The following is a 13,795-nucleotide window of genomic DNA, read 5'->3' on the forward strand; positions in this document are numbered from 1 at the left end:
GCAGAAAGTAATTACAATGATTGACCAGGGAAACTTAAACTGGCTGGGGAAGAAAACAGGAGTTCAAGAGGGTAAGGAACAGTGAACTGAGAGCAGCAGCAGTGACTGTAGATCTTAATGGGTTCAGTGATGGCAGGAGGAGGGTAATGACGGAGCGAGTGAAGGGCAGGGGGCAGCAGGTGAACTCTGAATTTGAGATTACAGGTCGGCTGCATGACTGGTAATGCCAAGGTCTAACCTATGACCATAGGATTGAGTAGCTGAGATCATGTCATTGTAAGAAAGATAATCAAGGAACAGAAGTGTCAGGCTACTGGAAGTCCCATTTAACTATCTTTTGAAATCACCAAGAATTAAGACAGTAGTAGTGGGGCTTCTTTGGTAGTGCAGTGGTTGGGAATCCACCTGCCAATGCAGGGGACAGGGGTTCAAGCCCTGGTCCGGGAAGATCCCACATGCCACAGAGCAACTAAGCCCGTGTGCCACAACTACTGAGCCTGCACTCTAGAGCCCGCGAGCCACAGCCACTGAGCCCGTGAGCCAAAACTACTGAAGCCTGCGCGACTAGAGCCCGTGCTCCGCAACAAGAGAAGCCACTGCAATGAGAGGCCCACACACTGCAACGAAGAGTAGCCCCCCGCTTGCCGCAACTAGAGAAAACCCACGCACAGCAAAAAAGACCCAGTGCAGCCAAAAATAAATAAAATAAAATAAATAAATTTAAAAAAAATCTGGAACTTCTCCTACTCCTGACAAACAAGAATCAAGTGCACAAAAGGACTGGTCCAGTGTGCCCTAAAAAATGAGATACATGTCTAGGAGAGACTGATCAAAAAGAGAAGGCACTAATAAGTATGAGTAAAAAAGATATAACTAATGATATAAAAACTAATAAGATGAAAATATTAACAACTTTATCCCAACATATTTGAAAATATGGATAAGATGAATAACTCCCTAGAAAAGTAACACCAAAGCTTTCTTCAAGACATAAAAAGCAGGACTTCCCTGGTGGCTCAGTGGTTAAGAATCCACCTGCCAATGCAGGGGACACGGGTTCTATCCCTGGCCCTGGAAGATCCTACAAGCCGCGAAGCAACTAAGCCCGCGTGCCCCAACTACTGACCCTGTGCTCTTGAGCCCGCATGCCACAACTACTGAAGCCCACGTGCCTAGAGCCCGTGCTCTGCAACAAGAGAAGCCACCACAATGAGAAGCCCACACACCGCAATGAAGAGTAGCTCCTGCTCACCGCAACTAGAGAAAGCCAGCATGCAGCAACGCAGACCCAAAGCAGCCAAAAAAAAAAAAAAAAGACATAAAAAGCTTTAAAAAATCATCCTACAGAGACTGATATTGTGGTTAATATTCCCCCAGAGTAAACTTTCACAGGTGAGTTCTAGCAAACTTTCAATGGCAGCTCTTACACAAACTCTTCAACAGGACAGAAACAGAGGAAATACTTCCTAATTCATTTTATGAAGACTTTAGTAATTTTGAAATCAAAACTAGGTACAAGCAAAACTAGAAAAGAAAATGAAAAGTTCATTTCAGCTATAAAGATAGATGCAAAACTCCTAAATTGAGTATTAACAAGTCAAATCCAAGAGATAATGACAAACCATGACAAAACATGATCTAGTTGGGTATTCCCCAGGAAACAAGGACAGAATCCATAATCTGGAAACAGAACACCACATTTAGAACTTGATGGGCACTGGATTTATAACAGAATAGCAATATAAAGAGTTGAGAAGTAAACAGTCTTTTCAGTTATATTAGGTAAACTGCATATTCATACAAGGATAACTGCAATTAACTGGCCTCCTCTCATACTAAACCAAAGCAGAAGAAGAAAAAAAACAAAACTCTAGAGAGATTATAAACTTAGATGGAATATGTAAAGTAGTAAATCTTCAGAGAAGACTATAAGAATATTTTTATACCCTCAGAGTAGGGAAAGACTAACTATAAATGAAAAGGCTGGTCAATCTGACCATACCCAAATCAAGAACTTCTGTTCAAAAGCCAACATAAAGGGAATTTCCCTTGCTTTCCTAGGCAAGCCAAGGAGTAGAAGAAAGTATCTGTGACATATATGCATAATCAAAGGCTAGTATCCAGAATATATAAAAAACTACAAGATAAAGCAAAAGAACTGAATGAAAACAAAGGTACTGCCTTCAAAATTTGGGAGAGAGGGACTTCCCTGGTGGCGCAGTGGTTAAGAATCCGCCTGCCAATGCAGGGGACACGGGTTCGATCCCTGGTCCAGGAGGATCCCACATGCTGTGGAGCAACTAAGCCCGCGTGCCACAACTACTGAGCCTGCGCTCTAGAGCCTGTGTGCCACAACTATGGAAGCCTGTGCGCCTAGAGCCCATGCTACACAAGAGAAGCCACCGAAATGAGAAGCCTGTGCACTGCAACGAAGAGTAGCCCCCACTCGTCACAACTAGAGAAAGCCCGTGCGCAGCAATGAAGACCCGACGCAGCCAAAAAAAAAAAACCCTTGGGAGAGAGACTTACAGATAAATATGTAGCCGTAAATGCATCTATTAGAAAACACACACCAAAAACCAAGGACAAAGCACCTAACTAAAGAAGGTGGAAAATAACAAGCGTAATCAAGACAAGAAGGAAGACCACAAAAATAAAAGAGAAAATGCAATAGAGAAGAAAAACAAAACCAAAATTTGATTTCTTACAAAATACTAGATATAGACAAACCTCTGAAATAGGTCACAGAAGAAGGAAAAGACACAAGCAATACATGGAGTGAAAGAAAGGAAGTAATCACAAACATCATGGAGATCAGTTAAAAAAAAAATCTGGAAAAAAAATTCCCACAGCTGGGTAAGATAGATAAATTGTGTATTTCCTATGCCCATTAAATAAATTACACAGGCAGTCAAACATCTACTCATGCAAAAAAAAAAAAAAAAAATTAAAATCACCAAATGCTGTATTCCAGGTGAGGTTTACAAAACCTTGAAGAAACAGTTAAGTCCCACCTCACACAAAAATGTTTAGCTCATAAAGAGAAAGCTCTCCTGCTCACTTGAAGCTGATACAGCCTAAATGTTTTTTTAAAAGGACAGGAGAACCCAAAAAGAAAAGAAAAGAGAAGAAAATTGAGGACCAATCTCAGTTATAAACAGAGACAACCTATTTATGAAACTTTGGAAGCATTCTCTAATCAGTAAGAAGACTGAAGATTCAAGTTCTTAGTGCTTCTAAACAACACTGCAGTGAAGACTAGACCACACACTAAGGCAAGAAAATGAAATGTAAAGATTACACAGGAAGTGGGACTTCCCTGGTGGTCCAGTGGTTAAGAATCCATCTTGCAATGCAGGGGATGCTGGTTCGATCCCTGGTCGGGGAACTAAGATCCCACATGCCACAGAACAACTAAGCCCGTGCACCGCAATTACTAAGCCCACGTGCCGCAACTACAGAGCCCACATACCACAGCTAGAGAGAAGCCCACGCACTGCAAAGAAGAGCCCATGCACCACAACTAAGACCCGACGCAGCCAAAAACTAAATATTAAAAAAAAAAAAAGATTACACAGGAAGAAATAAATCTATCATTATTTAAAGATATCAACTAGGAAATCTGAGATCCTACACAATTATTAGAACTAATAAGTTCAGCAAGATCCTGGAGAGAAGAAAAAGAGAAAAAAAAAAGCTACAACAAGAAAAAAAAAAAAAAATATATATATATATAGCATTCCCAACTGATTTTCCTCCTATCCAGAAAGATTATCTTCTTCTACCTTGAGAAGACTTCTCAGTTATTCATTGGTGGGCAGCCAAAGGGTGCAATGTGAAGAAGTGGAGGTCAGATCCCAACTCTGGAGCTTCAAATCCCAGCTCTGCCCTTTGTTGAGTGACACCAGGACTCTCTGAACTCTAGTTTGTTTTTAATTTAGTAGAAAATATTTTAAGTATCCAAACTCTAGGCACACATTAGACCAGAGATTCTCAAAGTGTGGTCCATGGAATCCTGGGGAACCTGAGATTTTCAGGGGTTCAGGAGGTCAAACCTATTCTCAGAATAACACTGAACCATTATTTGCCTTTCTCAGTCAGTTGACATTTGCACAAAACCGATGGTGGTTAAAACTGCAGGTGCCTTGGCATGAATCAAGGCAGTGGCACCAAGCTACACTAGCAGTCATTGTATAAAAAGTATTAATTTTATTAAATATTGGTCCTTGGGTAGGTATAATGTATTTCTGCTGCATATCTAAGTGCAATGGTTGTCTCAAGGAAAAGTTTTTTATGAAACTATGATCTGTGAGCTGATCTAGCAGCTTCTCTCACAGAATATCATTTTTACTTGAAATAAATATTGACAAACTATGATTATTCATACCTGAGTATCTGACAGAAATTTCCTCAAAAATGAATAAAGCGAGCCTATCATTTCAAGGAAAACAACTGTGATAGCATTTGTTACCAATGATAAAAATCTGCAGCCTCCACCATGTACTTTCTCTGATGGGACAGTGGTGATACTAAGGAATATGATTTTTTGATACTGCATAGAGAAAAATGTCAACATTTAGAAGATCTGCATAACTCAAGAAATCATTATTTTCCAAATGACCAATGCATGCATATTTCAAAATTACTCAGGGTAAGAGACCCAATCAAAGTTCAAAACAGACAAATTGATTCTAATGTAATAGTACAAAAAGTATATTGATACAGTTTCAGATTCCACACTGCAACTTTAAGAAACTACCACTTTTCAAGTGCTGGTATATTATCAGACGACTTTCCAAAATGATCTGAAAGGGCTATTAAAATAATCTCCCCTTTTCCAAACACATATCTACGTGAGGCTGGATTTTCTTCACGTATGTCAACCAAAACAATATATTCCGATAGCAGATAAGAGAATCCATCTGCTTTTCTACACCAAATATTAAAGAAATTTGCTTAAAGGAAAACATAGGCAGAACACTCTATGACATAAATCACAGCAAGATCCTTTTCGACCCACCTCCTAGAGAAATGGAAATAAAAACAAAAATAAACAAATCGGACCTAATGAAACTTAAAAGCTTTTGCATAGCAAAGGAAACCATAAACAATACGAAACGACAACCCTCAGAATGCGAGAAAATATTTGCAAATGAAGCAACTGACAAAGGATGTATCTCCAAAATTTACAAGCAGCTTATGCAGCTCAATATTAAAAAAAAACAAACAACCCAATCCAAAAATGGGCAGAAGACATAAATAGACATTTCTCCAAAGAAGATAATACAGATTGCCAACAAACACACGAAAGAATGCTCAACATCATTTATCATTAGAGAAGTGCAAATCAAAACTACAATGAGGAATCACCTCACGCCAGTCAGAATAGCCATCATCAAAAAATCTACAAACAATAAATGCTGGAGAGGGTGTGGAGGAAAGGAACCCTCTTGCGCTGCTGGTGGGAATGTAAATTGATACAGCCACTATGGAGAACAGTATGGAGGTTCCTTAAAAAACTAAAAACAGAACTACCATACGACCCAGCAATCCCACTACTGGGCATATACCCTGAGAAAACCGTAATTCAAAAAGAGTCATGTATCACAATGTTCATTGCAGCTCTATTTACAATAGCCAGGACATGGAAGCAACCTAAGTGTCCATCGACAGATGAATGGATAAAGAAGATGTGGCATATATATACAATGGAATATTACTCAGCCATAAAAAGAAACGAAATTGAGTTATTTGTAGTGAGGTGGATGGACCCAGAGTCTGTCATACAGAGTGAAGTAAGTCAGAAAGAGAAAAACAAATACTGTATGCTAACACATATATATGGAATCTAAAAAAAAAATGGTTATGAAGAACCTAGGGGCAGGACGGGAATAAAGACGCAGACGTAGAGAATGGACTTGAGGACACGGGGAGGGGGAAGGGTAAGCTGGGACAAAGTGAGAGAGTGGCATGGACATATATACACTACCAAATGTAAAATAGATAGCTAGTGGGAAGCAGCCCCAGAGCACAGGGTGATCAGCTCAGTACTTTGTGACCACCTAGAGGGGTGGGATAGGGAGGATGGGAGAGAGGGAGACGCAAGAGGGAAGAGATATGGGGATATATGTGTATGTATAGCTGATTCACTTTGTTATACAGCAGAAACTAACACACCACTGTAAAGCAATTATACTCCAATAAAGATGTTAAAAAAAAAAAAGAAAGAAATTTGCAAGTGTAAGACAATACCACTCTTCTCACAAACTGTTTTGTTTCCAAAAAAATTTTTTAATAAAATATATTGGGCTTCCCTGGTGGCGCAGTGGTTGAGAGTCTGCTTGCCGGTGCAGGGGACACGGGTTCGAGCCCTGGTCTGGGAGGATCCCACATGCCACGGAGCAACTAGGCCCGTGAGCCACAATTACTGAGCCTGCGCGTCTGGAGCCTGTGCTCTGCAACAGGAGAGGCCGCGATAATGAGAGACCCGCGCACCGCGATGAAGAGTGGCCCCCACTTGCCACAACTAGAGAAAGCCCTCGCACAGAAACGAAGACCCAACACAGCCATAAATAATTAATTAATTAAAAAATATATATATATATATTTGTGGTAATATATAATGGTTTGTAATTATTTCAAATAAATTAATAAAATTTAAAAGTTCTTGATTATGAAGAGACTACAAAAGACACAGCATACCATTCTATTCAGGTAGACTGAGACAAAGTAATCTATAAATGAATGACATCAACAGTGGTCCTACTCTACTCAAAATCATTCTGCTGGGACTTCCCTGGCAGTCCAGTGGTTAAGACTCTGCACTTCCAATGCAGGGGGCGCGGGTTCAATCCTTGGTCGGGGAACTAGGATCCCACATGCTGCACAGCATAGCCAAAAAATTAAAAAATAAAATAAAATAAAAATGAGCCTTTAAAAATAATCATTCTGCTAAAATGACAGAGATCCTTTAAAAGCTAAATAGTATTCATAGGTATTCTATCGTTGCTTCCAAAAATTTTCTGTGTTTAAAAACAACGGTTCTGACCAGTACATAGCAGAAGTGTCGGAGTCATAAAAGAGATGGAAAGACTAAGGAATTGTTGTTGAAGAAGGTAAAGACTAAATGCAATATGGGATCCTAGATTGGAACCTGGACTAGAAAAAGGGCAATAGAGAAAAAAAACCTGTGAAATTCAAATGAATTTTGCACTTTAGGTAACAGTTCTGTACCAAGGTAGTTTTGAAGACTGTATTCTGGTTATGGAAGTAGGAGAAGCTGGGTAAAGGGTATATGTCAACTATCTACACAATCTTTTTAACTTGTAAACATAAACTCCTAACTCATAAACTCAGAAAGTTTAAAACAAAAAGACTACTACCAAGGTTCAACACAGAAGAGATTCACATCCATGTATCAGATATGTCCCAAAGCAAGCAAAATAAATATTACAGAAGTTCTTTTAAATTCAGTCACAGAACTTAAAGCAAAAAAAGATGAACCATCAGATGGTATTTCCACCAAAAGTAAATGTACAAGTTGTCCTAGCAAACTAACAAGTGTCACTCTGATGAAACATATCACATTTATGAGACCGTATCAATAAACTACCAAGTTTCAAACAGCCCTGATTGAAGGGCATAAACTGTACTGAATCTTACTCTTAGTGCGGGGAGGGAACACCTGATTTTAAAAATTGAACAAAATAAAATCTATGGGCAAACAACAGGATGTACATAAATTAGCTGAGTGAGTTCTTAGTCTACATAAAAATTACTTTTTGAATATAAGGTTTCAATACTCAGCAAATGTTTTTCCAAGGCAATCAAAGTATATTATTAGAATCTATCCTTTAGAGCAGGGGTCAGCAAGCTACAGCCCAAAGGCCAAACGCAGCTGGCCTGTTTTTGTACAACCAGGACCTAAGAATGGTTTTTACATTTTTCTAAAGGGTTGTAAACAAACAAAACAGAGTGACAGAGACCCTCTGGCCTACAAAGCCTTAAATATTTGCTATCTGGCCTTTTATAGAAAAGATTTGCCAGTCCCTGCTGTAAGGTAATAACCAATATGGATACTATACTCTGAAGTGAGTATCTTTTTTTATCAACAATTTATTAAATTCTTTCAAGATTAAGCCCAGAAAAAGTTTTTAAAATTTGAAATGAGAAATTTTATAGAAATTATTGCCAATTCTGAAAGCAGTCTCAGGTACCACCCTAATAAATTGTTCAAATTTCACTTATCCTGAAAATTTTCTATACTTCCAAGAAATGTCACCTACTCAAGGACATTCTGCTTTAGCATGAGACCCAAAGAAAATTATAAGCTATTAATAGCTACATAATAAACCATATCCTTTGTAATCTTTTACTAACTTAACACTGATCAAAGTTGAAATTTTCCCATTACCTCAAAGGGTCTATAAACTGACATTTTAATCTTTCAGTCAATATAGAAAATCTGTCTTCACCCCAAAACAGTTTTGATTTAGCAAATTATTTGTAAACTATGAATGTACCTCTCACTTAAGAATATATAAAGTATACCTTTTGTTTCAAAACAGATGTATACCATAGTGAAGTTTAAGAGGGCTCAGACCAATACCCTTTGTAAAGTAATAATTTAATACTAAAAAAGTTTTTATGCATAAAGAATTCACATTACTTTTATTTTTCAAATTACTCGTTAAATCCTGAAAGTTAACTTATTATAGATTATACATTTCATGTGAACACTTAAGATGGAAATAAAATTACCAGGTGGACCAAAAGATCCTCCTAGGAGAGTTTTAATGAGTTTTACTTTTTCAAGTCCTTTGGCTATCTGCTCCTTACTTCACAAAACATGAATGACCCAGATTTCAAGTTACAATGGGTTTCGGCCTTCATTCAGTGAGGGGAAACTCAGTCCTCACTTGGAATGGTGGTGCCACTGACAATCGCTTTAACAACTACAAACTTTGGTTTACACACTTAAAAGAAAAGGATTGGTCTATTAGCTTTCTAGGGTCTCTTCAACCATCTCTAGACTCTTGATATTGTAACTAAGATTTTAAAAAACATTTAGGACCCGCCTTATTTCAAATAGAATCTGCAGCAGCCTATGCCTCACATACAAATAGGGTACGAGAATACACACAGAAGAACACAAACAGACAATGAGAACCAGGGTGTAGAAAAAAAAGGGAAGCAAAGATTTTACCAGAAATTAGCCTCATCATATCCCAATACTATCAGCCTACATTATTTAATGCAAATATATATTTCTAAATTGTCAGACTACTGAGAGAAACCACATGTTTCTTTCATGCTATCTTCCTTCAAAGCTGAAGAAATCATTTCCTAAAGAAGTCTTTAGAAATACCTCTTGGTTTAAGCCATACAAAAAGCAAATACAGTAAGCATACTTCAATTTGGGGTTTTTTTGGCCGCACTGCGTGGCAGGTGGGATCTTAGTTCCCCTACCACTCCGCAGTGGAAGCGTGGAGTCTTACTTAACCACTGGACCTCCAGGGAAGTCCCTCAGGCATACTTCACTCTGAAAGAAAAATGGAAAGCTGCCTCCAGAGCAAATTTTTATCAAGAAGTCACTTTTCCGATAATTTCAAATTTAGCGCCTCAAGTTTATTTCTTGAATTTGAGAGGACAAATGAAATAGACAAGAATCATGAGCCTTACTTCCCTGGAGCTCAGGAATGTCCCGCTTCCCCGATGCCTGAGGAAAGGAGGCCATTGCCCTTGCAGAGAGAAGAGGCTGGGCAGGCACTCCCCAGCTCCAGGGCTGGGCTGGGAAGCGTAAGGGCCATCAAAGGAGGACTGCAACAGCCTAAAGCCTTCTTCAGACCTGCTCCAGATCAAGGCAATCTTGGAGTTTTCCTAAATTTGTATTTCAAATAATGGGCCTTGAATTTGCAAGAGGCAAGTACTCTCCTGGCTCCTCTTGAGGACCCAATTAAGTACAAAAAACTAAATAAGCTCCTTAAAAATGGTATGTGCCTTCAAAGATACTAGAAAATTCAGATTAAATGACAGATACCATATAACCAATAACCAAAAACAATCAATGGAAAAAGTCCCCATGGAAAGTATTGTAAAAAGACACAGAATTACAAAGATGTCAGAAAATACCTTTAAGGACAAGGTAATGAAAAGGTTTAATATCAAGATTTTCCTTCTAGACCATAAACAAAAGTTCACTAGTTGGCTGAATCACTGAAACAAACAGAACTCGAGAAAAAAAAGTGAAAGCTCAGAATAACCCTCAGTAAGCAAAGCTCTCAGCAGCAAACCTTCATTTAACCATAATTGAGAAGAAACACTGAATCTGCCTCACCTGCCCTCTTCTGCCTTCACTGCAAGTCCAGGGTCTCAAGGAGCAGCATGGCCCTCGAGGCCCACACATGTTTTCACTGTGAATCAGTGCCTCTTGTACTGCCAACTGGGGTGACCTTATGACTTTCAGTAGCTCAATTTCCTCAACACTAAGACAGTTGTTCTAGAAAATAAGCCACCTCATCCAGAGCCCTCAAGTTGCACAGCTGCAGAGAGAGGAAGTGCCAAGTTCAGGCAGACCAGCACAGACCCAATCAGGGTCAGAGACTGGCGACCTGAGGCTTTCATCCATGTGCTTCCACACCCTAAGAAACATCTCTACTTTTCAGCTCAGAGTTTCCGTTTAAGATTTAAAAGCCAAATTATTTCAGGGAGTAGCCCCTACCATCCAAGGCCTGCTCTGACCCAGAAGTCGTTCTTCTTCAGGACTTTAATGCTCCCTGTCCTCCCCCAGAGCTGCAGTGAGAGGTATGAAAGCTACTGGGAAACTGGACAGCACGTCAAAGACATCAGTCATTACTTTAAAGAGTCTCTTCGCAAAATCTCATTTAATTCGCATTAAGGAAAAACTGCCAAACCACTGAATTTTACACTTTAATCGGGTGAACGTATACTAAGTAAACTATATTTCCATAAAACTGCTAAAAAAAAAAAAATACAGAGCTGCCAAACTGATAGCAAAAACCCAGTGTTCTTCAGGATAAAGGCGAGAGACTAAGCTCAGATCTGTTTCAACCTATCAAAATTAAACAAAATGAATGGCTGCTTGTAGAGACAGGTGAGACTAAACAAACTCTTGTTTGTGGTGCAATCAGTGCATCTTAAAACCTTCTTCAAAAGTAAACAGCCTCAGAGGGTAGTCCCCCCAGTGAAAAACTTCACTTTGAGACAATTAAAAAACCCAAGTTAATGTGCTTTTCTCCCCCTGTGGCTACTTTCACTTATGATATAATTACTATTGGAATATCAAGTGATTAAAATTTGCAACCAATAAAGACTACAAGGTAGAACAGAGTAGGAACTGATGCCAAAACCCTGGAGAGTGTTCTCCCAACACGAGTCTTAGCATTTCGTACACTGTATTCCAGCTCTAAGTGGCTTGTAAATCACTTGCAAGGCAAGGAAGTCCCTTCCCCCAACTCAAGCCATCCTAACAGCCGGGCGTATTTTACGGCAAAAATGCAGCCCTCAGGGGCGGTCCCCGGGCCAAAGCCTGCGGGGCCGCTCTCCGTCGCCCGCCCCCACCGTGGGCAGAGGCCTGCGGGGCTCCATGGCGCGGTCAGAGGCCCAGGGTCGTGCAGGCCTTTCCCAAGGAGACAGAGGCTTCCGCCCGCCCGCCCGCGCGCCCGCGCCCGGGCACTGGTACCTCATGCTGTAGGCGCCGGCGCCCAGCTCCTGCCCGATGCCCGAGAGGCTGGCGTCGAAGTCGTGCACCAGCCCGGACTCGATCACCTCGTCCATCTTGAGCACCCAGGCCATCTTCCGGCCTCGCCGCCGCCCGGCGCGCAGCGCGGCCTCCGCGAGCGGGGCGAAGAGGCCGGAGCTCCGCGGGCGCGTCCTGGGGGAGGGCGCGGGTGAAGCCTCCGGCGGCACGGCGAGTGGTCACCAGCGGCAGCCCGGGCGGCGGCCGGGATGAGAACAGCCGGGGCCCCGCGGGCAGGGCACGGCGAACCCGGCGAGCAGCTGCAGCGGGAGCGGCCGGGCCGCGGGCAGCGCCTCCCTCCCGCGGACGCCGGCCCCGCGCCTCATGCCGCCGCCGCCCACCCCCTGCGCCGCTAGCGCTGCCGCCGCCGCCGCCCGCCCCGCCCCGAGGCCCCCGGCCGCATCCTCCCCGGGACCGCGCGGGGGCGGGAGCTCAGCCCGCCCGTCACCCGATCCCCGGCCCGCCCGCCCCGGCTCTAGCGCCCCGCCGCCCCGGCCAACCCAGCCGACGCCGTCCCGCCGGCCCGGACGCTGGCTTCGCTACGCCTCCGGCTCCAGCTCGCTCTCCGCTTCCGCCTCCTCCAGCCCCGCCCCGGCCGCGGCCCCGCCCCCGCACCGGGCCAATCCCCCCCCCCCCTCACGGCCCCGAGCTTCGCTGCACTCCAGACGCTTCACGTTGAAGCAACTGTAGGGCAGTGCAGCGCGGCCCCGCCCACGCGGCAGGTTCCCAGCCGCTGCAGCCTGGCGGCCTCCCTACACACCAGCCCAGGAAGAGGCGGTGCCAAAGGGCCGCCAGTTTCCGCCCATCCAGAAAGGCTTGCTGATTGACAGGCGATCTGAACAATAACGGCAAGTGCTTGGTCGAGGCTCCCGTGGGTCTCTGTCCCCCTGTGCTAAACAACCAGTCAAGATCTTCTTCCTTTTGGGCGGGCTCGAGGAGTGAATTTGCTGCCAAAAGAAAGAGTTCATTGGACCGCACTGGAGGAAGCCGCCCTAAACGCCACTTCTGGAGGTGTTTTGGTCCTGTGTGGTCTTTGTGGGTACTTTCTGGGTTTTGCCCACACTACAGATGGAGAGAGCGGTTGTGTTAGCCAATAGGCTCACACCCTGTCTGGAGGCTGAAAGGCCCATTGGGCAGAAAGTCTTGATTGACTTGAGTGCAAGCCAATCAACACTCCCGAGGAAGGGCTCCGGAAAGTTCCCTCAACTGCTAATTCCCGTGAGTAGTTTGGCGAGCTTGAACTAAAGGAGGGGTTGGGTCGCAGGAACAGATGGCAACTACGCTGTTGTTATTGTTCATGCTTCTGGGGTTCACTGGGCTTAGAGGATTCCCATCCAGGGTGTCTCCTATGAGTGCAGCTAAAGTCATATCAAGGGCTCCCATGCTCATGTCTGATGCTTGATACTGGCTGTGGACCGGGACCTCAGTTGGGCCTGCTGGAATGCCTACACGTGGCCTTTCCGTGTGGTCTTGATTTCCTCACAGCGTGGCATACGGGTTCCAAAAGCTAGCGTCCCAAAAGACAGGAAGTAGCAGTTGCTGGGTTTTTAGGACAAAGTTTCTTTGCTTGACCAAACTTTAGTCAAGCTCCTGACCTCCTGTCCCATCTGTAAAGTTCAGGTTTAGCAAGAACCCCACTAAGTCATTCTGGGAACCCTCTAGTTCCGTATCTGATTAGGTTTCTTAGCCTCCATCATCACCTAGGTCAGAGGTCCCCAACCTCTGGGCCGAAGAGCGGTACCTCTTAGGAACCAGGCCGCACAGCAGGAGGTGAGCAGCAGGCAAGCAAGCAAAGCGTCATCTGCTGCTCCCCATCGCTCGCATTACCGCCTGAACTTTCCCCCCCCATTGCTTGCATTACTGCCTGAACCATCCCCCGGGCTGTGGAAAAATTGTCTTCCACGAAACCGGTCCCCGGGGCCCTGGTCAGGTTGCGGACCGCTGACCTAGGTAATATCTGATCACCCTGGCCTACCTTCAACAAGAATCCTGTTAGATAGGTTTAACCAGAAACCCCCTTACCTTTGATGTTTCCTC

The 13,795-nt window shown here is 43.3% G+C and overlaps 1 protein-coding gene across 2 annotated transcripts in view; it reads right to left on the reverse strand.

The window, feature by feature from the left end:
* Window positions 1-12,071, reverse strand: part of UBP1 (upstream binding protein 1) — a 68,117-nt gene extending 56,046 nt beyond the window's left edge. Inside the window, exon 1 of one of the 2 annotated variants that reach the window (XM_059939089.1) lies at window positions 11,702-12,071. In XM_059939089.1, coding sequence (XP_059795072.1) covers window positions 11,702-11,814 — 113 coding nt within the window. In that variant the 5' untranslated portion in view covers window positions 11,815-12,071. The remainder of the gene's footprint in view (window positions 1-11,701) is intronic. The other variant, XM_059939090.1, reaches the window with a different exon arrangement.
* Between the last annotated feature and the right edge of the window lie 1,724 nt (window positions 12,072-13,795).

This window comes from Balaenoptera ricei, chromosome 11, assembly GCF_028023285.1.
Source record: "Balaenoptera ricei isolate mBalRic1 chromosome 11, mBalRic1.hap2, whole genome shotgun sequence".
NCBI classification, from domain to species: Eukaryota; Metazoa; Chordata; class Mammalia; order Artiodactyla; family Balaenopteridae; genus Balaenoptera; species Balaenoptera ricei.